The 23,280-nt window shown below is 41.4% G+C and overlaps 2 protein-coding genes across 4 annotated transcripts in view; one reads left to right on the top strand and one right to left on the bottom strand.

The window, feature by feature from the left end:
- AGO2 (argonaute RISC catalytic component 2) overlaps positions 1 to 16,888 on the top strand; it is a 56,742-nt gene extending 39,854 nt beyond the window's left edge. For all 3 annotated transcript variants that reach the window (XM_015618337.2, XM_015618336.3, XM_033512464.1), the window contains exons 14-19: positions 480 to 570; positions 1,642 to 1,836; positions 2,990 to 3,124; positions 3,945 to 4,046; positions 4,407 to 4,606; positions 4,931 to 16,888. In XM_015618337.2, coding sequence (XP_015473823.1) covers positions 480 to 570; positions 1,642 to 1,836; positions 2,990 to 3,124; positions 3,945 to 4,046; positions 4,407 to 4,606; positions 4,931 to 5,039 — 832 coding nt within the window. In that variant the 3' untranslated portion in view covers positions 5,040 to 16,888. The remainder of the gene's footprint in view (positions 1 to 479; positions 571 to 1,641; positions 1,837 to 2,989; positions 3,125 to 3,944; positions 4,047 to 4,406; positions 4,607 to 4,930) is intronic.
- Positions 16,889 to 19,008: 2,120 nt separating this feature from the next.
- On the bottom strand, positions 19,009 to 21,508 carry CHRAC1 (chromatin accessibility complex subunit 1). Its single transcript, XM_015618339.3, has 3 exons — positions 21,333 to 21,508; positions 20,577 to 20,703; positions 19,009 to 19,837 (listed from the first exon to the last, which is right to left on the bottom strand). Exons 1-3 carry the CDS (start codon positions 21,468 to 21,470, stop codon positions 19,695 to 19,697), a joined length of 408 nt encoding a protein of 135 aa, XP_015473825.1. The 5' UTR covers positions 21,471 to 21,508; the 3' UTR covers positions 19,009 to 19,694.
- Between the last annotated feature and the right edge of the window lie 1,772 nt (positions 21,509 to 23,280).

Raw genomic sequence — 23,280 nt, 5'->3', positions numbered from 1 at the left:
GTTTTTAAAAAAAAATCTGCTTTGAAAAGAATAACTTTGATACCTACTATTTTTGGACTTCCTTACTGAGACTGTTTTTTATTTGGAAAAATATTTTTATTCATAGCATCTGCATATGTGCACAGTCATTTAATTTTCTCAGATGCCATTTGTTACTAAGGGATCAACTTTTACTCCTTTCCATAGTCTAGTTGATAAAAACTGGACTTGTTCAAGTTAGAAAAAACTGAATATATTTTTAAACTAATTTTTAATTAAGAGCAACAATTAGCTGTGCTTTAAAAATCTGTCTAAGTATTTAGCATGAGAATCTTAATCAGGATTTTTAATTACTGCCACAGGACAAGTGACCAAGTCTGATCAAGTGCCAGTTGTTGATGAATTCACTGCAGGAGTACAAGTGCTGTTTATTTGAGTTTTAATGTGCTTTATTAAGCATAAATCTTGCTGCTTTTACAAATTTCCTTTCTCTTTGCCAGACCCCCAGTATTCCAACAGCCTGTCATATTCCTTGGTGCAGATGTAACTCACCCACCAGCTGGGGATGGGAAAAAGCCTTCCATTGCTGCAGTGAGTAAATCGTGTCCTGGTCTTTAACCCTAGCTCCCTCCTGCTGCTCAGCTCTAATGCATTTTATTGCTTTCAATCCTTTTGTGGTCCATTGCTTCTGATTGCCTAATTATAGGATTATAAATTATTTTTCTGCAGGAATTCATTGAAACTTCAGAGAGCTTGCTCTGATGCTAATTACTTAAATGTGTGTATTAGCTTGTAAAATGCCTGAGTTGCTGATACACAGAGGAGCTTTTCTGGAAGCTGATATTTTTCAGCAGCCTGATAATGAGCTGGTGCATGTTTAAATCTGCTTCTTCAGCACTTAGAAATGTTCAGAATTTCTTCATTGCTGATAGGGAGCTAGGCTGGCTCAGCTGTGGTTTCTGGGGACTCAAGCTTCCAGAAAACACAAAATGTGCACTAATGTCTTGGAAATGTACTTTTTAAATACAGGGAATGGTCTTTAGCTTGTGTTATGTCAAACACCTGTAGTGGCTGCTCAGGATTGTTTAATAAGGAAGATCTTTGGTGATGTTATGTATCTGTATTAAAAACTTTCACCTGTGTGTCCAGTCAAAACCAGGTGGAGATGTGCTCACTTTTTTAGGTTTTTTTGTTTATTTTTAAGTCCCATGCTACTTTAACAGGATATAGATGCTAACATTTCATTTACAGAAAAATCCTTTCCCTTGATGAAGGGTGTGGATATTTCTGTGGCCCATCACCATTTCAGTTGGATGGATCCAAAAAATGAGCTTGGTGTCTTGGAGTTCAAACTCCTGTGCTGCACTCTGAACTAACTTAATGGTTTTATGGCATCAGTGCTCCAAAGTGTATTTGAGGTTTAAGTGCCTGTAGGTGCAAACAGGATATGAGTCTTTTAGATTTAAAACAAGTTTTCTCTTTCAGCAGGATGTACTGCCACAGGTGGACTAAACCCAGAGCTGTTTCCACGCACATTTTAATTCCAAATACATCTTTGTCAAGCCAACCACTCAGTGTGATAGAATTAAAGACAGTGCAGTTATCTCACAAAATACTTCTATTAAAGTGCTTTTTGGTTTGATGCTGAGCATTTTTCCCCAGGTTGTAGGAAGCATGGATGCTCATCCCAACCGTTACTGTGCCACCGTGCGGGTGCAGCAGCACCGCCAGGAAATCATCCAGGATTTGGCTGCCATGGTCAGGGAGTTGCTCATCCAGTTCTACAAATCAACGAGATTCAAACCAACTCGCATCATCTTCTACAGGGATGGTGTTTCTGAGGGGCAGTTCCAACAGGTGATATTGGTCTTTTTGAAATACTGATGCTGTAGTTTTGTGGTAGGAATGGAATTTTGTAATACCACCTTTAAGTGGTTGGAGTTACAAAAAGAGCAACCCCAACAAATCTTCCCTCAACAAATTTGTTGGATTCTAACCAAGCAGGCAGGAGAAGTGTTTCTGTATTTTTCATGTGCTTTTGAAAATACTTTTCCCCCTTTAAAATGTTTCCTCTTACAAAATTATAAGTGAAAAGTGTAGTCTTAGCACTCAAGGTATGTTCCACATCTGTTTCCTATTTAGGATATATTAGTCAGACTGTATCCTATAGAACTTGAGCAGTAAAGAAAAATGAAACTTTTTTTTTTTAATGAGGATTAATAAATACTGGATTTTCAGTCATTTTTATTCCTGTTAAAACTCATCAGATACTTTGTCATATTTATTTTGTTTGCTTGCTAGTACCATATTTTATGAAATATTTTTCTGTATATTTTAAAGACATTTATATACACTTTCCAACATGTAAATAAAAGATTCAGAATTGAGTCAGCTTCTCAAAATCCAGGGGAATAGAGGAAAGGCCACTTGCTAAACTTGAATTGATAAATTCAAATATGAACTTTTGGTATATCCTTCTTTCAATTGTCACTGGTTTTCACTGAATTTTTTCATGTATAATTAACCCACATTCCAAATTGTTGATTTTTGGTTTGTTCCACTTTGCTTATTATTGATGTCTGTAGTCCTGCATGGGGTTGCACAAAGCTGAGAAAGAGCAGCTGAGCACTTCTGGATTTTATCCCTTGTCCTAGTCTGAAAAATAATTAGTCTGTTGTATTCAGCAGCCTAATTAAATGTTGATTTGTATTTGGTAGTTAAAAAGATTTTGACATGCAAGTTATTAGTCTGAGCCTTGTGCTTGGAGCTGAACGAATATGGAAGCAGCTCTCTCCTGGCTCAGGAAACTGCTGATGTAATTTGCCCTCATCAGGGGAAGAAATTAAAGTTTTGTCCTGAAAGCTTTGACATCTCATTACTCTGAGTGACAGGGCAAAAAGGAACATGATAAATTAACTGTGGATAAATAAAATAAATCTGTAGATAAATAAGAGTAATTTGTATGATGGCAATTGTTCATGTTGATCACACCTCTCTGTGTGTGGCTTAGGTTCTCCACCATGAGCTGCTGGCTATCAGGGAGGCTTGCATTAAACTGGAGAAGGATTATCAGCCTGGCATCACATTTATAGTGGTGCAGAAAAGGCACCACACCAGACTCTTCTGCACGGATAAAAACGAACGGGTACGTTCTCATTGAGACCCCCAAACGTCCAGCAGGCAGTGAAGTCACCAATCACTGTTTATCTGTGGTACTTTCTGGGTGGAGATCAGACTCCCCAAGTTGATTTTTGGTACTTTCTGGGTGGAGATCAGACTCCCCAAGTTGATTTTTGGTACTTTCTGGGTGAAGAGGAGACTCCCCAAGTGCAGGAATGGAGCTGTTGCTGAGAATGGAGAGTTCCTCATGGCAAAGCTCTGCTCACAGATTGGACTTTCCACGTTCTCCTTCCTTCTGCCAGGCTTCTCCATGGCAGCACTTGGAACCCACTAGGCTTCAAGGCAATAATTAGTATCTCCCAAAGCTGACATGAAGGTGATATATTAATAAATGTTGTGATTACAGATGTTAAATAGTTTGAAAATAAAGAGTATTTTTATGTTCTGCTTTGAAGAGATTTTGAGAGAGGAGGGAAGGGTCTGTCTGACAAGGAAGGATTGTCCCCTGATACAGATATGAACAGGAAAAGTTTCTCCTGTCCTGGAGTGGGAAGGTGAAAATAATTTGAAAAATCTGTTGCAGGAACTTCTTTTTATGTTCTTCAGAAAAACAAATCTTTTTAGTTTCTAAGAAGATTTTGCAGCTTGTCTCTTTTTTTCTTTCACCATAGTAAAGACACTCCAGATTTTCAGTTGGAAGAAAATTTCAGTTTTGCACATTATTTCTTCACTTTCTGCTTTTTATAGATATTTTTGTGTTTGTTTTCTTGGCTATACAGCTGAAAAACAAAAAAACCCACCCTTTGTGTTGTGCCTCAGTGTCTTTGCATTTCCTGTTTACACAGGTTGGAAAAAGTGGAAACATTCCAGCTGGTACCACAGTGGACACAAAAATCACCCACCCCTCAGAGTTTGACTTCTACCTGTGTAGTCATGCTGGGATTCAGGTAAGGCATTTTGTGTGGCATGGTAACTTTTTAACTGTTCATGTTTGTACTAAAGCTATTTTATCTGATGGCTTTTTGTCAGATCTGAGGTTTTCAAGATGAAAGTGCATTTCAGAATTATCATTTAATTTTGGAGGTGAAATTTTGAGAAACACAGTCCTGTTAAAAAAGGGGAAAGGATTAGTTTGATAGGGAGCAAGGAAGGAGGTCGTTTGCCTTTGAAAGGAAAAATTAGCTGAAAAGTGTAGAACTGCTGCCTGTGGTTTTGGAGGAAGCGGCTGTTTTGCTGCAGTTCCCCTGCAGAGGTGGAAGTTCAGGAGGTGTTTGGGAATGCTGATGAGCTGTGTGATCTGGCTCCAGGGAACAAGCAGACCTTCTCACTACCACGTGCTCTGGGATGACAATCGCTTCTCGTCGGACGAGCTGCAGATCCTCACGTACCAGCTGTGCCATACGTACGTACGCTGCACGCGCTCTGTCTCCATCCCTGCACCTGCATATTATGCACACCTGGTGGCCTTCAGAGCCAGGTACCATCTGGTGGACAAAGAACACGATAGGTGAGTTTGGAGTTTGGAATTTTTGTAGAACTTGAAGGCAGAGGGCTTGTTAATTTCTGGGCTCGGTGTCCTCAGCAGTTTGAGGGTGGATTTGCTCTCACCACTGAATTATGCTGCTGAAACAAAGCAGAAGATGTTCCTGTACGTGCTGTTTTCTGTTTCAGAACCTGAGTGGTGCCTTAAGGGTAATTAATGTTCGACCATTCTGTTCAGAGGAAACTAATGATACAGGAACATGTGCAAGGAGAGGCAGATTAAATACGGTTTCTCTTCCCTGCCCCCAACCTGTTGGTTTTTGTTTTCCCTCCCTCCTTTCTCTTTCAGTGCTGAAGGAAGCCACACTTCTGGCCAGAGCAATGGCAGAGATCACCAAGCACTTGCTAAGGCAGTCCAGGTGCACCAGGACACGCTGCGCACGATGTACTTTGCTTGACATGTTTTAATGTTCAGCGGCTCCGGACGAGGCAGAGTTGGATTCACACCAGACCAGCTGCACTTAGACCAACACATGCCCCACCCCAGGGACAGCCAGCAATGAGTGATGCTTCTTTATTCTTTTCTTTCCTGTTTGTAAGGAAGCCTTCCGTCCAGAATTTCAGACTTGATCACAAACTGCATTCTTGTACCAAACCCCACTGTTGTCAGAAATGTGGTTTGCCAAAAATCTCTGAGCTGCTTGGTATAAAACAGACCCAGATTTTATAATTAAATCAAGAGCTGCAATCTCAGGGCTTAGGGAAGAAAACAAAGAACCAAACCAACAACCCAACCCACAAAACTCATTCAGTTTGCTGTTCATTGACTTGCTTTCAATAATTTGGAAATATCTCATTCATACTAAGGTGTGATGAGCTAAAATGCTGTGAATCAGCTTTTAGTACAAAGGAAAGCAAAGCATTTTTTGAGTATTTATGAAGCCTTGATTATTCTAGATGCATTTACAAAATTCTTATTTTCAAAATAAGAGCGTGACAAAATTCTGATTTCTAACTGTCTTATAAAGAGTATTCTCAGATTATTCTCTGTGTGTCTAAGGGCAAATGTATTTTCTGAAGCTTGTTCTTGAATGTTTTTTATTGTGCTGCATTTTAAAATGTTTTTCATAGACTAAAGATGAACTTAAAAAAAAAGAAAAAAAACAAAACTGTACCTAAGCTTTTAATAGCTCCAGTTAGATTGGCGGAAGCAAATGTGCCATTTAAAAAAATTTGTAAAGATTTTTTTTAAATCATACTGACAGCTAACTTTAGGATTTGTCATACAGGACTGTGACACTTACTTTCCAAAGTCTCTAAAGAATACGGGTCTGTGGTGATGAATACAGTACAATCCTTTTTCACTGTTGTTTGAGTTAATGTAAATTTTATATATGTTTCACAGTATTAATGTGATAGACTAGATGCTATTATTTATTTTTATTTACTAAGGAGTGCTCATTATACTTCTGTTAACATATCAAGAATGCTTTGAACTTAGAAAAATCCTTTTTGTGAGGACATTACTCTGCAAATGCAAAAAAAAAATATGCAATTGATGTGGTGAGAGGAGAGAGATGCAGCCAGTGTCTGTTGTAGCTTGGGATTTGCAGAAAGGCTTTTTCAACGTGCACACAACACAGCAGGTTTTACCTCTGCGGTTCAGACGCACACAAGACCAACATCCTACATTCATTCAAGCACAAAACAATTGTATTTTATTTCTGTGTTGAGTAGTGGTGAAGCAGGAGCTCTGCTAGAGGAGAGTGGTTTGCTGGAAATAAGGCTGAAGTCAGAGAATCTATGCAGTAAAGATAAAAATTAGGAAACTGAGGTTTACTTAGGGAGGTGAAACTCTCTTCATTATGCATAAGATCTGTAGGAAATTGAGAGTTTTGCCATTCTCTTAGGAGAAGCATTAATTAAAACTGATAATTATTAGACAGATGCTTCTGTTAGTTTGCACACTGGATTCATAAAAACCATAACACACATGTAAACCATTGCACTAATGACGATGCCATGAGCAGGTGTAGGAGAAAATGGAAAAAGCCCAGGAAAGTTGTTTATGCTGACTTGATCTTGTTTGTTTTTCCTTGAGATAACTGAAATAAGATGCTGAGAAGGCAGGTTGGAAAACCTTCATTCTCTTCCACAGATTCATTTTGCTCTTTTCCCTTTTCTCCAAGCAGCTGCTCAGTCCCTGTTTGGACACTTTTACCTCTGGCCACTGGGATGGGCGAGTAGCTTTAACCCATGCAGAGCTCTGGGCCACAGAGCAGGTCAGCTGCAACCAGCTGGTGTTGGATAAGCTAGAAAATGCCCAACCTTTGCTGCATAAAGACCTTTAGGTACATAATTCCAGTTCAGACCTTCACCTTGTAGCAGTGTGTTGGTTGTCAGTGTTTCATAGGTGAAATGTAGAACCTGTTAATGGAGTAATCACATTTGTACTTTTCTAATTGGGTGATTAGGCTGCTGGCTCTGAGTGTCTTCTTGGTCATAGTTCTATAAATTCAGATTTCTGTAAATTTGAAGCAAATCCTAGGTAGCATTTTCTGTCTTGCTGTGTGCCAGCGAGGTTGTACCTACCTCCCCTCAAATACCCCTGAGCTGCAGATCCTCCCCGTGGTGGGTGTGTTGCACTTCTCTGTGTTTCCTTCAGAGCTTTCCTATTTCAGTGAAGATATTCATTTGGCAGAGTTTTATATAAGAATTATTTTTATATTAATTCTTCTTATAAAATAGGATAAAGATCATCCATTTTAAGACATCATTTAACTTATTTGCTGTGTGTTATGCAGAGACCTCTTGGATGTGAAATTCATCCCCCTCTTTCCATGCAGATCTGGGACAATGGAATTGTACAGGTGGTCAGGTGGGGTGAGGAGGGCAAGATCTGTCTTGACCTCAAATCTCATTTCTGAAGTAGCCTGGGACTGCACTGCATCCTATTTAAGATGTTTCCTTTGTGAGAAAAGGAGTTTTAAGCAGGCCCTTAATCTGAGAGTAGCTGTTGTTTGTGTATCCTCTTGGAATGAGCAGAAATTCTGTGTAGCTTTCCTTCCCGAAGTATGAAGAACTTGGGATATTTATGTGCATTTCAGGCCATTTTTACCTTTTACAGATCTTTCTAAGCCTCTGATACTGCTAATTCCTTATGCCTTGTGTCTCCCTCCTTTTCCCTCCCATCAGTGGTGAACTAGTGAATAATTTAAAGCATTTTTTAAAAAAAAATACTGATAAGGTATATACTTTAAAGTACAGCATGCTGGCAGTCCAGCACCTCTTCTGGGAATATTTTTACTATAAATTACATGTTCAAGAATGTCTCCTGTCCAAAAAAATCTGCCACAAACACGTAAAATCTCAGTATTATTTTTTCATTCAGTACCTCCCACATGTTTGGTGTAGAACAGCAGCATCTCAGGTCAACCAAAGCTCAAGAAGTCTCAGTCCCCCCATGTTGCTGGTGGAGAAGTGCCAGCTGAGGTCACAGCTCTGAGTCTCTGGGTCACTGTGCAGGTCAGGTCAGCAGTAACCAAATTTGTGCCACCCTCTGGCACTTGGGGCATTTTCCAGCCTATGCAAAGGAGTCCCACTGCACAACCCCCACAAAACAGCATCAGCAAGTGTGAAATGCTCCTCTTGGGAGGTGATAAGTACTCTCAGAAGACATGAAATACTTAAAAGTTTGTCTTTTTTTCCCTGATGTGCAAAATCTAATGCAATAATGAGGTTTGCTTAGTGGTGGAAAGTTCTGCTCCAGTGGCTGAACAGAGTAACAAGTCCACTCCATCTGTTCCAGCACCCAGGAAACAACTGATTTCAACATTTGATCCTTAGGAGCAAATGTTCTGTTGGGAAATGCTGGAAGGAAGTGGATTTGTCTCTGCTTTTATGTGGCATTTAAGACAGCCCTATGCAATTTAACACTTGTGTGTGTGTATGCACTGATGTACAGAGTGAGATCACTTGTTTAATTATTAGAGCTCCTTATTTTGGCTTGGTTTGCTTTAGAGTATTTGACTTTGTGAATTACAATCAATGATCTTCCATGTTCCAGAGGCTTTGGCACAGGAATTCCCTCATTTCTTGATCTGTCAGGTAACAAATACCTTTGATCTCCATCCAGGTCCCCCAGGCAGCATTCTGATTGTGAAAGCAAAAAGGTTATGAAGGTTTGGCTTTAATTCTGCCTCTCTCAATAACTCCTGCAGCTTTTGTCTGTTGTAACAGAGTCTTGTTCTTGTTGGATCATTTTTATAACGTAAGACAGGAGGTTTTTCCATAAGGATTTTCAAATTAAAATGTCTGGAGAGTAGGTGTGAAGAGTTTAGGTTTTTTTTCTGAAAAGATTGAAGTTTCCAAGATGCTTCTAAGTTTTTCTTTCTAACTAAAGTTTTTCATGTATGTGCCCAAAAGCTTTTGATTAAATAGCAGACACAGTCAAATAAGTATCTCTGGTGGCATAAATAACCCATAAAGGACTTTTTTTTTCTTTAAGACATCTTTTACACATTAACTGAACGAATGTAAGAAGAGTTCTCAGTATTTTTTACACTTGAAACCAGTGTAATTAGAATCAGTTGTTTTCCTATTTTTTAATATTCTTCTTCTGCCATAGCATCTCTCTTTGTGTAGTTTTCCCCATTCCTAATGCAGGACAGTCCTTTGTATTTTACTTTTATATTCCATTTGGTAACATGCTTCTTGATGCACACATGCCATCTTTCTTAAGGAAAACTTCAAGTAGAAGGTAATTGCACTGATTTTTGGGTTTTTTTAAACTCCCTTTTTACTGTAAGAATTTTAAATTTTTTTTTTTTTTAATCTGCTGTAGCTGTTTGAAAATACTGTAAATAGTGCTCTGTACAGAAAATACTGAAATGCTGGGGATACCATTCCTTGCCACATTTTCCAGTGTTGAGATGGGAGCTTTGGTGTTAAATGCTGTTATACTTTGTGTGCACTATGGTATCAATCCAAGAAGGGCACAGTTGCTGTATTACAGTGGAAATACTTAGGGTTTGCCTGAATTTATAAAGCATTTCTCCCTTCTCTCCTTTGTGCACATTTCTCCCAGACCACAGGGATGCAGTTTTTTAGCTCTCACTGTGCTCATTGTCTGTGCAAGGCTCAAATGCCACCTTTGGTATGAGTTTGATGGCTGTATTAATGCAGTATTTGGATTATCAACTGTAGCTCTCACAGGTTTTCCTTGCTTGTCTGATTCTTGTGTTAGAGAAGCAGAATCAGTGGAATTGCAGGGATTTGGGATCCAGTTACAATGTCTTGCTGTCTGTCCCTGCATGGTGTGGGATTGGGCAGTGCCATGGATGTTTCAGTGCTCTGAGCTAAGGAATGGTGTCACCTCTGCCTGCCCATGGATCTCCCATCCATCAGCAATCGCCTTTTGCTTCCATAACCCTCAGGGACAGGACAGACCCAAACACCAGCCACTCTGTCTGATGTTAGGATGTAAAACAGCAAATTCTACCTTTTGTTTCTGAGGGTTAATGACTGGAAAGATGTATTTCTGAGAGGGTTTAATCCAAATGCTATGGGAAGGGGGTGCTGTGTGTGCTTGGTGTGGCACAGAATCTGTTTAATCCCATTTAGTGTTTCAGTTGTTTTGTCAGAGTCTTCTTTGAAGTGTTAATTTGAATGTAATTGCTTGGCCAAATCACTACCAAAGTGGGTTTGTGAGAATCTTAGTTACAAAGCAGGTGCAGTTCAAGGCTACCTCCTGTGTTCCTTCATGGAAGAATTAATTGAAGTGAACCTCCCACTAAGCAGCCAAAATGCTCCCAGAGGGACTGGATTTGTCCTGGTCTGTTCCTTGTTGGGAAGTGGCAGTGCCATACTGTGATCCTGGGAGGCAGCTCAGCCTTTCCTCTGTCTTCCAGAGGCATCCCTGTGTATTGAGAGGGTACCATGATTGCCTGGAGAGGTTACCTAGAACAGAGGCTGGACAGTGTTAAAGGAATAAAGTGGGTATTTATTAAAAGGCCTTCAAAGAACACACCTTGGGCAGTACAGGAGCCTGGCTATGGCTCCACCCAAGATGGACACTGGGTCATGAGTTTTCACACTTCTATGAATTTTGGTCCATTTCCATATTGGGGTTAATTGTCCAATTACAGCTTCAGGTGATGAAGTTCCATCCTCCCAGTTTGCTCTCCTCAGTTTGCTGTTGTTTGTACTTTTTGGGCCTGAAGCTGCAATAGTGTCCTTGGTTCTCGGGCTGGAAAAGGATTGTTTTGTCTGAACTGTGAAGAGAACTTGCTAACACTTGAAGTTCAGAGTTATAAACTAATGCAGTACAGAACCTGGAGAATTTGAAAGCCAAAACTTAAGGCATCAATAGACCTGGCAAGTGGTTGATGCCTTAAGTTTTAGCTTTCATATTTTGCCATATTCACATCTGGCACATCTGCTTCTGGTCAGGTTCAATCCGTAGCAGCAGCTCCCTCTGTAACCTGTCCCTTCACTTGAGTTTCCAAATGAAAAATGTTTCTGTACTTTACCTGTTGGCCAGAAAAAGTTAGGTTTTCTCTGCAAATGACATGAAGATGCTTGAAATGTATTTTGAGTTGCAGGCAAAAAATAGGTATTGGATTATTTTTCTTAATGTGTTTTCTAGGTAAGTTGATATGCGACTGTAAAAATGAAAAAAACTTTATTCCCTGCTCAGAAAACTATAAACTTTAAAATGTGGGGAAAAAAACTCCAAAGCAAAACACCAAAGAACAACCCCAAACCTGAATATGTTCATCTTGGGACTACTTAGTGTCAGTTCTGTGCAAAGCCTTGGCCAAAACTCAACCTTGACATAAGTCCACATGGACTGAGGGTGCTTTAAATGACCTGAAATGAAACTGTAGAAAGCTGTGTTAATACATCAGATTTTGTTTACAATTATTCCAAACAAGCTTCCTCATCTCAGAACAAACCACTCTGCTGACAGGAATACCTGTTGGAGCACAGTGTGCTGTTGTGATTTCGTAGCAGTGTTAAAATTGATTTGTATTTACAAGTAACTGGGCTTTCTGCTGTGGATTTTGGCCTATCAGAGTGAGTTTCCTGGGATTCTGTGCTCCCTTCCCTTTCCTTCCCCAGCTCATTAATAACTGAATGGAGTAAAATCCTGTCAGTTTGGTCCAGTTCTCAGTCATGATTTAACAAAGCCCCCCCAAAAGTGTGAAGTGCAGGGTGAATGGCTGCTTTGGAAAAGATGTTTCACTACATATTGTGCACTGCAGATTGTGGACACTATTGCTGGCAGGGTTTGTGCTGTGCAGAGATGCTGAACAGCTCCTCTGTCATTGATGGGAGCAGAGTTTTGTGTTTTCCAGACAAGGCAGACCTGGGATCATCAGGAAGTTTAAGGAGTGACGAGCTCCATGCTGGGTGCTGCTTGTGCCCCAGAGAACGGAAGCACTGGGTACCCCAAGCCTTGGGGAAATGAGAGAGGAAGTGAGGGGAGACATTTTCTTGCCAAATTGCCAGTTTAAGCACTTGTTAAGGTGACAGTTTAATTCTTAGATTGCCTTCTGGCTTCCCTGCTAGTGCAAATCCTTCACCCTGCACCCATCTGCTGGCCCATCCCTATTGGGGAAGGTTGCAGGGAGCTCCCCAAGTTGATCTGTGGTGTCAGGGAGCTCTGCTTTGTTTGGGGCCAGGAGAGGGGCACTGCTGGATCTGGAGGGATGAGAGGTTGGCAGGAGTGAATTGTGAGAGTTCTGCATGTGGCAGCACTACAAACCCACAGCACCAGATGCAGGCTGTGGCTGCTCCCTCCTCCCACCTAAATATCCCCCCAAAAAGCAATTCCTTTGGATTTGTCTGTGCGCTGCCTCAGCAGATCCATTGTAAACCTGCCTGTGCCTGCTCTTCCACCAACCTCCCTGTGTGCTCTGAGAAGCCTTGGGTTGCATGGCAGTTCTGTATTAAAGGGAATAATCCTTTCCACAGGGTTCTCAGGAGTGCACAGGTTTTAGCTGTATTTTTTTTCCCACATTTTGGATGTGCTGTTGAACCATGGACTTGAATTTTGGGGTTTTTTTTCCTCCCTTCTTTAAGCACAGCTAAACCACCTGCTGGAGCAGCTGCTCTCTGCTCATCAGCAGTGATTGCAGGTGATCTGGGAGCAAGCCTAGGAGATGTCCCCAAAATATAAATTTAAACTTTCCTGGTCATTTAATGGGGGTTTTTTGAGTGTGCTTGGCAAGCATGAATGGTGAACAGGTCAGCAAGCAAGCTTAGGAGTCTCTAATCCCCTGGCTGGTGCTGTTTGTGTTTGCTTTGTTAGGTTAGATTTCCTGTCAGAAAAAAAAAAATATATATATATATATAAAATGTGGACTCTTCTCTGTATTTATCAGTTTTTCCTGGTTTTAAAGCCATGAATAGAGGAAGTTTCACTCATGCTGGTTTTTATGAAATTGCACATTTTTGCCTGACATGTACTTGACTCAAAGCAGATCCTGTCTGAGCTTTATGGGCTCCCCAAAACCTCAGCTGCTGTTGGTTGGATCAGACCTCTCATGTACCAACATGACATGCAGTGAACTTTGTTTCTAGATTTCACCAAAGTTAGTTCTGCACCAACTGTGACGTGCTCAAACCTCACTGTTTCATAGCACTGTTTCAGTGCTTTTAAAAAATAAGGATTTGACCCAAATTTTGTCCTTCCTGATATATTTTCTTGTGAAACTTAACGAGTGAACCCCTTCAATTGCTCATCTCATTTACAAATGAAAACTTCATAATTGCATTTTAAAGAAAATAAGAGAAAAAAACCCCAACTAAACAAACCATCAAAAAGCATTAAGGAATAAGTTTTAGATTTAGATTTATCTTGGAAAATCAAATTTTCAATGAGGTGCAATTATATCTGGCAAAGTTGTGTGTTATCCTGAAGAGTGTTACCACTTCCTTTCTGTAATTTGTTGGTGAAGTTTAGTAGATTTTCTAGGTCTGTGTGTGTCCTTTTTTTTTGTGTGTACACAGGTGTGTGACAGGACAGGGCTGGATGTAAAGGATACAGAGGCAGTATTTGGCTGGAAATAACAAGCACAATTTCCCTGGCTTTTGCAGTTTATTAGTTGTACAATCACAAAGATTTCAGCATTCAGGGCAGTTGATAAGTAAATATCCAGTCCCAGATTTCTGTGCAGCAGTGGTTGAAAACAGAATGTATTGATTAAATCTAATTTTTTTTTTGCTTTAATTTTGGTACATTACAAAATTAACTGACTTTATCTGTTAAGGTTTTATTAATCTTTTGTTTTAATAGTGTCAAAACTTTTTTTAAATTATTTTTTTATAAAATAATTAAAAAAAAAGAACCAAAAATCAATCCAGAAGCTTTGTATTGTATATGTTCTCTCCAATCAAAATGATCGTGTGACCATTTAAAGTTTGCTTTCTTTTTTTTTTTTTAGGAAGAAAGATAAGATGTTAAGGTTGTTCCAAGTGGTACTAAATGTGTGTTGAGTAGTTTTGTGTGTGTGTTGCATTTCTGTGGAACTGTCTCGTGCTTGCAGTATAGAAATGACTCATGCTGGCTGGGTGAGAGTAGCACTTGTAATGCAAAACCAGGCCCAGAATTAGCCTCAGCTGACTCTGAAGGGCATCCCTGGCACTGGGGGCTTTCCCATGGAGGTTGGAGGCATCACTTGGCAGTGCTGGGGGGTCACGGGGGGGGAATGAATCCATTGCTTCTCTTGCTGCCGTAGGTGAGCACTTGTGTGATGCTGTGTGGCCGTGCCACTTTAAACTAAGCCTTAACTAAATGATAAATGTGTCAGATTCCTCTCTTAGAGCATGCAAAAATACTGTTTAACGACAGGAGGATGTTCCTGTAGAGCTTCAGTGTTAGTAAAGGCAGTCTCCTGGCCTGAGAAGTAAGGGACACCTGTAGCTGTCTGTACTGTGATGCCTCTTTGGGCTCTCGGGCATTCCTTGGCAGCTGACCCCAAATTGGCTTTCCCAGATCCCAGCTTTTTGTTATTCTTGTTGTCAGATGTATTCTCCTCCCCCCACCCCTGCCAGCAAATCTCTGCCTGAAGGAGGATTGTGATTTAACACTTAAAATTTTACATCCCAAAAAAAGCCATTCTTGAATTCTGTGCTTGCTTCGGGTAGGTGCCATAGCTTCCACTTCTTATGACTGACATAGGATCCTTAAAACATTATAAATAGAGGCAAAAAAAAAAAGTGTTGGGGACCCAGCTTGCTTCTATTTTACTTTTTTTTCCAATTTGGATCTACCTCATGTAACCAGTTGGGTGCTAATTACTCAAATTGTCAAGGAGATTTGGCAAAGGCGACCAAACCGACCCCATTTATGGCCCAAACCCTTGGGTTTCTTGTTCTGAGACAGCAATCTTAGATTTGAGTTCTATTCTTTGTGCCTTTGTGGTTATTTTCCCCCAGTGCACAACAATCAAAACTCATCTTCCTGATTAAAAACAGCAAATGGTTTTTAACTGTGCTGCAAAAAACTAAATTTGAAAATATTTTTTGGTGTAGCAAGTTGTAAAATAAAGTATCACAGCTGACCTAGGCAAAGAGAAATACCCAATAAAGAAGGTTTTGGAAATGTTTAATCCTGACCCCAGAGCTCTACATCTGTGTCTCTATGTAGGCACATAGCATGCAACTTTGTGTGTTTATGTGTATATATATAAATATAAAATTAAGGGATACACGTGTAAGGGTGAGGGAATAAAACACCATTGACCTTTCCACAGTTTTGTATGTAACAGTTTACAACTATGTGTAAGTTTTTTCTACTATGTGAACCTTTTTTACTCAAAAAGAATTCCTTTTTGGAAAGCTTTACGTTGTGATACGCTATCATTTTTTGAAGTTTAAAAAATTTTTTAAAAATCCACTTTTTACCAATATCTACTACAGAGGGGGAATCTTTGCTGTAAAATTGTGTTAGTTTAAATATCAAAAGAAAAGAAAATATCTATATATGGGATTGTAAAAGTGCTGACATTCCATCATGGCAGCACTTCCGAGCTGTTTCCTAAGGCTTTCTGCTGCAGAGAGACTCAAACAAAAGGAAAATGCCTCTGTTCAGTGTTTTTATAAAACTGCTCCATCAGGTCTAGACTTAAGCTATATTTTCTAAAGCCTAATCATCCTTTAATATGCTGCAGATAAATGATCAGCATGGTTGCACTTTCTCAGTAATAATGTTTGCCCTGCAATTGGCTCATGATAAGGACTTTAGTTTTTTAACAAAACCAATCGTACTTTGGGCAGAAGGTAATATTTATATAGGTACCTCAAGATTAAAAAAAAAAAAAGAGCCTGAATATGCTGCATTTTGTTTCTTTAACATTTTTCATGTAGCATTTGTTTGCTTTTCTGGTTTTTTAGGAGATGACTTAGCTACCTGTTTGCTTTGGGGGACCCTGATAGTGTTTTAGGCCGTTGTTTTCTCTGGATCTCACAGAATGTAGTATCCTGCCTTGGGATCTCGCAGGAGTTTGGGATGGGATGTGCCCTGCAGTGTGTTCACACGGGGAGGGGGACCATGGAAATTCGCTTTATAGATTTCAGGAAGAGGAGGAAAAGGATACTATATTCCTAAAACAGACAATACATGTTCCTAATTCTTAATTATGGTTTGTTTGGGTTTTTTCTTTTTGCCTCATTCTGCTTTCTTGATTCTTTTCTCAAATATGAGTGTGGAAAGGGGCCGTTGATTAATGGGGGCACACAGTGACCAAACCTGCCCCACTGGTGGTTGGTTGGGTGTGATTCCCCAAATCCATGGGTAAGAGCAGTGCCCCATGTTGGAGCAGGACCCTCCTGCTCTCTGCCTGCTCCCTATTGCAGGTCCACCCGCTACTCCTTCATTTCCGAGTCAGTGAAAATCTAAAAATGTGCAGAGATGGGGAAATTTTTTTTTGAGAACTGTTGAAGGAAGCTTCAAAGGCTGTGAAATTGAGCATTTATTGTCATATTTTTAAGCTTAGGTGGGTCCTTTTCCAAGTTTGTTTTACAGCTTGCAAGGTAAAATAGTTTGCACTACTTTTGCAATAAACTCATGAAAAACCTAACAGGTTCTGTTCTGGTTTCTTACTGTATATATACAACTAATACTAAAGATTTAGCATAGTGTTTTTCACCTCAAAACATAAGACTTGTAACAAGCTCAGAATGCTGTAATTCCTGACAAAATAATGATGTGAATGATATTTTATAAAGTTATTTTGTATGGTGTCGATTTTGTTTTGCCTCATAGTATGTCAATAAAATAAAATTCCTCATCTTTACAAGATATTGTTTGATGTCTTTTTCATTTAATATTTGGCCATTTTCTGCAGTTACTTGTGCACTGTGAGACTCTGCCAAAGTCTCTGGTCCCTTGCATTTCCCCCCTTGCTTGTGTTTGGATGTTTCCCTGTGCTCCCACCTGCTCTGTGCCCAGCCAGAGACAATCTGTGCTGCTTTAACTCCTTACAGGTTGTAATCCTGGAATTGTTTTTGAAAGATGAACATTTTGGAAGCCACATGCCTGAAATGCGCTTTCCCCGCCCCTTTCTGAGTGAAACCCTACAGTGATCAATTTTAAATGAAGAAAATGTAGCACCTGGTGGTGTCTATAAAGCATCCAACAGAATTGCAAGGATGCCAAGGAGCTTCCTCAGGGAGCCCAACCCTGGAAACAGATTGGTTTTACTCAAGAATATGAAATACTGTCAGAGCCGTCTCTTCCCTTTATCTTTTCCCTTGTTTTCTGAAACCATGACGTTGAATTGGATGAGGTTTTACTCTGTGTCAGGCTCCTGGGGAAAACAAATAACCCTTCACTGGTTTGATGGCAACAAGCTTTGGCAGATGCAGGGCCTTGGAGAGGGCTGTGGCAAATTTTGGCAGCTCTGAAGTCCCGATTGAGGATTCTGGCTGAGTAAATCCAGAAGGGTGTGCACATTCTTCTGGGCTCAGGAATTCACAGAATATGTTCACCATCCCACAGGAAACTTCTAAGAGGGATGAATACTTAGCAACCACAGTTCTTTTGTTGTTTTGGTAAGTTCAGGAAGCTTCCTGTTCCTTGAGCAGCATTGGCTGGGGAGGGGAAGAGTCTCACAAGCTGGTGTTGTAAAGGGAAAAAAATATAGTAATGTCTATAATAATAATAGTAATAATAATAATTAATCCTGGAAAGTGTCCCCTTGCCTGTGTTCCACTGCCTAAAATCCCACACCACCTAAAACAGGTCAAGATATTTGGTCACTTTTGAGGAAGTTCCTGTTAAATGATGCAATGTGGACAGGGGGAGAAAATAGGATTTAAAAGCTCAAGGGCTGAGGTAGACAGCGAGGTCACTAAGGAAATTTGCCTGCTGTCACAGGCAAAATAGATGTGACTGGAGGGAAAATGACATCATTTACTGACAAATTAAGTGGAATTAGATGGTAAGAAACTAAGTAAAGAATTAAAACATCTTCCACCCCTTTCCCAGTCTCTTTCCATCCCTCCCTCCTGCCTCCTCTCCCCAGGGTGCAGGAGTGGGGATGGGGCTGTGATCAGACCCCTGCCAGGGCTGTTTGAGGATGTTCCTCTCTTTGGCTGTGACTCATCTGTGGTTCAGGTATTTGATTGTTGCCCTCATTCCTGTTTCTGCTAGAGAATCACTGCAATTTTGTGCCACTGTACCTTTTTTTCTTTCCCAAAAAACTGGCACCCCTGTCCCCAAATAGCATTCCACCCTCAGTTTCCCACACATCTCCATGCATTTTTAATAATATTAAAAAAAAAAATAAATAAAAAAAAATAAAAAAAAGAAGGCACAAACCAACTCTTGGAACAATGGTTTAGTTCTGCCTTTACCCACTTGGGAATTTCCCCAGGGATCCAGCCCCACTCAGCACTCACTGCAGCATTCCTGGTACATGGCAACTTCAGGAAAGTTTTTTACAATGTAGCATCCTCTGATCTGTTAAAATAGCAGGAGCATTACTGGTGTGGCTCAGTAGCTCTGCCAGCCCCTGATCCTACCTACCCTAAGCTCCATTTGACTTTCTTAGAGTATGGAATGTGCTGGATTGTGCATATGCTGGAGCTTCCTATTCTGTTTCAAGAGAAGTTGAGTGTGGTTGTGCCTTCAACCCAAGAGAAGGTATTCAGCTGTTCAGTTCTGGTAAGTACCATGCCCTTGAAATAAAGGTGTTGCTTTAGACAAATTCCTGGCTGATCTGCTTCCCAGCTTTTCTGGAGCTGGGAGGTTCTTGTTACCTGTTAACATTCCCCTGCTTACCTGGGGTATTTTTCACCCCTGGGGCCAGATCTGAGTCACTTCTCTCTCTCAGGCTGACCATGACACTGCAAACATTTCCACACTGACCACATGTGTGACTGAAACTGGAAAGAACTACAGGAAGTTTCTGCATCCACTGTCAGTTTTCATACAAAACATTTATTTTAAAAAGTTGCATGTAAAGTTCTACACAAGGACGGTTGCTGTTTCTGTAGTAAAAAAAGAAAAACAAACCAAATGAAAGATTCATCTCTGTCACCCACATGGGTAAAGGAGCTGCTCATTCTCAAGAACCCACAATTAATAGACTTCAATGTGCATTTTGGCAAGAGAAACTTCAGAAGTGGAGTTCATTCAAAAAAAGGGTTCTAGACGCACATATTCACATAATTTTTGACCCCATTTACCACCACAGATGCAGAACCACATTAGCTCTTGGGATGGATTTCCTCCTCTCCCGTTTGGGTGCCCACATGGCTGTTTTTACACACTTTTTTAATGGACTTGGTCCACTTTTGGAGCTTTTGAACAGAAAGCTGCCTGAAAGAAATTCTAAATTTGGGTAATGATTGTCTGACAAAATAATTTCAAATCATCTGACCAAGCTCTGCTGTCAGGTTTGCACTGTCTCTTCCTACCCCGTCATGTTTCAGAGGGAAGAATTCCATTCTCCAACAAGTATAAAGTTCAGTTTCTAAACTTCTTAAAGCAAAAGCAGATGGCTCAGTGTATAAATATATCCAGCATCTGGATTCTCAGTCACAAAACAACATACTTTATACAACAGAAAATGGACCAACTATGAAACAATTCTCCACTGGCCTTAAGATACAACACTCTGAACAACAGCTTCATCTTCATCCTCTTCCTCCTCACCCCCATCGTCTTCCCTCATTTCTCCATCTCGCTTCTCTTTTTCAAGCATTTTTAGGTATTTGCTAGCTAGGATCTTCTTTGGCAAGATATCTGAAAGGCAGAATTGTTGCTTTTATAGTCAATTTGAATACTTGTATTGCCTCATTAATATTGTTATATCCAAAGCACTAATGAAATTAAGTAAAAAAAAAAAATAGTATTTTTAACAAACTTTAGTTGAATAACCAGGTAAGTCAGCCTGACCCACACACAAGAGTAGGAGGGAGTTACCCACTTTTGACACAAGTAACCAAAGATAAGGACTCTATTTCATGACTGATTACTGGCAACTTTTACTGTCTGATGTAAATTATTTGATGTAAAACAATGCTCAACTGCTTTAGATCCAACAAGCCATTAATATAAAATCCAAGTATCAGTAAAAATGTGTGTGTGTGTGTATATCTAAAAAGCATAGAGGGACCATATGATGAAGCTCTTTTCCTCAAAACTTACAGATTTCTATGTGTCATTTTTGGTCTACATCTCACCTGAAGATGTGCAATGATCTTCACAGGATGAAAGCTTTCAGATGGAACTGCTGGACTTTAACAAATGCTTAAGGCAACATCCTGAGAACTGTATACAGTATAACTGTGTAATTTAGAGGCAGCAGAAAAATCCCCATTCACAAAGAAATGTTTTTTTAGGGAGGTAGTTTATGAGTTCCAGTTGAATGCTAAGCAGGAGATCAATGACCAGTAGGAGAACTGGTCCTCACAAAACAGCTTTAAGAGCAAGATTTCATTTTGCAAAGCAGACACTGGATTTAACCTTGTGTTATCGATACCTGCAAGGAACTGAAAGGTCTCACACTCTTCTGCTGTATGAGACAGGTCAGTGTAAGTCAGAGCATTCTTCTCCTTCCCTCTGCCGTGTTTGTAGGAGTATGTAGCCAAATACTGAACAAAAAGCTCCTAAAAAATTAAAACAAAACTGAGTAGTCAGACTAAGAGTTCACACATATTGTTGATCCCTATCTAAAGGCAGAACCACCATATTTAACTGCACATACACTGGGCACTCAGTGCAGAGACTTGTTAAATTTCAGTACCTGAAGTGAGTCTACAGGAAAGATGGAAAAAGATTATTTACAAGAGCATATCGTGACATTTCCACATGTCGTGACAGGACAAGTGGGAATGGCTTCAAACTGAGAAAAAGTATGTTTAAATCAGATATTAGGAAGAAATTCCACCCTATGAGGGTGGTGAGGCTCTGGCACAGGTTGCCCAGAGGAGCTCTGGCTGCCTCATCCCTGGAAGTGTCCAAGGCCAGCTTGGACAGGGCTCGGAGCAACCCGGTTTAATGGAAGGCGTTCCTACACATGGCAGGCGTTTGGAAACAGATGTTCTTTAAGGTTCCTTCCAACACAAACCGTTCTATAATTCTACACTCGGGGCAGCTTTAAGGTCAGCTCAGTCTCGGGGTGCGGACAGAGAAGGGAAGCGGGAGCCCGGCCAGGGCCGCGGGAGCGTTCCGAAGGCCCCTCAGCCGGGGAAGGGGAGGCGCGGGGGCCCGAGGACAGGGCAAGGCGAGCCGGTACCGTGGCCTTGGCGGTGAGGAACAGCGCGTCCTGGTTGATGCTGGAGACCTCCGGAGAACTCTTCATGATGACGCGGATCCGCGACAGGGGCAGCGACACCAGACGGTTCTCGGTGCCGCTCAGCCGCGCCGCCGCCATCTCAGCCCGTCCCCGGGGCAGCGCGGGCACGGCCCGCCGGGAGCTGTAGGCGGCGGCTGCCGGGACTACAGCTCCCAACAGCACCGGGAACCGCCCGCTGCCGGGACTACAGCTCCCAACAGCACCGGGAACCGCCCGCTGCCGGGACTACAGCTCCCTACAGCACCGGGAACCGCCCGCTGCCGGGACTACAGCTCCCTACAGCGCCGGGAATCCTCTTCTCCTGAGACTACAGCTCCCTACAGCACCGGGACCCGCCTCCTCCCAGGAGTGTATCTCCTTTCAGCTCCTTGCAGTAGAGGGATCCACACAGGGACTCGCCCGCTGCCGGGCAGTAGTCTCGGCCTCGCCGGCTCCGGCTGCGAGTCCCTTCATAGAATCACAGAATCTAGTAGGCTGGAAAAGATCTCTGAGAACATCGAGGCCAACCTGTGACCGATCACCAGGTGGCTGTAGAATGATAAGGTCACACTCCTGAGCCTCCTTTTCTCCAGGCTAAACACCCCCAGCTACATCAGCTGCTCCTCATCAGACTTGTGCTCCGGCCCCTTCACCAGCTCTGTGTACATCTCTGGACATGCTCCAGCACCTCAATGTCCTTCCTAAATTGATGGGCCCAGAACTGCACACAGCACTCCAGGTGTGGCCTCCCCAGGGCCCAGCACAGAGGGACAATCACTGCCCTGGTCCTACTGGCCGCACTAGTGCTGACACAGAAGGCCAGGTAGCCACCAGCACATCGTGGCTCACATTCAGCCACTGTTAATCAGCACTTCAGGTCCTTTTACACCAGGCCATTTTGTGCTGAGCAACTTTCCAGTCAGTTTTCCCACCTGAATGGATTCCTGCTGTCCCGGCGCAGGTGGGGGTAGCCTTGGTCTCTTCCCCTTCCTCTCGTCTCATCATGGCCCCTCAGCCACAGGCTGGTACAGGAGTGTGGGGAGCTTGTTTTTAATGACAACCTTTTTAAAGGGCATCTCCTGTGTGTATCCCGATTACAGGCCACTGCCTAGAAAAGTCTTAACCCAAACTGTAATTAACAGGCTGCTCAACACCTCTGCAGCTGCAGTACAGTATCAGGGAATGTGTCTGGTCATTCTGATACTTGTCAGAGCTGTGGGAGAGGTGTGGAGGACACGTGTAAACTATGAAGTGATGATGGGGCTGCATCTTCATTATTAACATTCCCCACACTGTGGGCCTGATGCATAAGAAGGTTGTAACATGCTTGTGGATGGGGTTTTGCTGCTGGGAGTGTCGGCTCCAGAAGTTTGCCTGTGCCTGTTTGGGTAAGAGCTGCAGGTTGAGTGAGCACTTCCAGAAGTGATGACACATCGTTTGCATCAATTCATTAATGGTTTCAACCAAAAAGTTTCCAGTATGTTTTACAAACAGCATGCCTGATGGTTTGTATTGGTAAGAAAGCTGCTAAGGCCACTAAATTATCTCTACTTAATATGACAAAGAAGATCAGGTGCTTTTCCAGACTACACAATAATAATTCACATGGAATTTAGGGGAGAAATGAATGTACCTATGAAGAACCATTAATGGAACAGACAGTTTATTGACTGAATGGTACTATCTTATATAGAATTTATCCAGTACATAAGGACAAGGTGACAGATGATACTGATTTATTGATAAAATACAGCACCATGATCAGCTGGAAGCACCTTGGTGCTAGGATAACGACAGTACTTGATAAAATTCCCAAATTACTGTATTTGGGGACACCATTTATAGTTAGCTATTGCAGATAATCTGTATCTCTTAGGCTGTATAATTCTTTTGAGGCCTCAATGTGAGG

This window comes from Parus major, chromosome 2 (genome assembly GCF_001522545.3).
Source record: "Parus major isolate Abel chromosome 2, Parus_major1.1, whole genome shotgun sequence".
In the NCBI taxonomy this organism is placed as follows: Eukaryota; Metazoa; Chordata; class Aves; order Passeriformes; family Paridae; genus Parus; species Parus major.
Note: the sequence above shows the minus strand (reverse complement) of the source record. Positions and strands in the feature narration are given on the sequence as shown.

What these genes read in the sequence shown, in the direction of transcription:
- CHRAC1 (XM_015618339.3), bottom strand. Translation starts at nt 21,470, where the DNA reads ATGGCGGCGGCGCGGCTGAGCGGCACCGAGAACCGTCTGGTGTCGCTG. An exon ending in TCCTCACCGCCAAGGCCACG is followed by an intron (nt 20,704 to 21,332) that starts GTACCGGCTCGC and finishes TTAATTTTTTAG; the next exon opens with GAGCTTTTTGTTCAGTATTT. An exon ending in GACCTTTCAGTTCCTTGCAG is followed by an intron (nt 19,838 to 20,576) that starts GTATCGATAACA and finishes TCTGCCTTTCAG; the next exon opens with ATATCTTGCCAAAGAAGATC.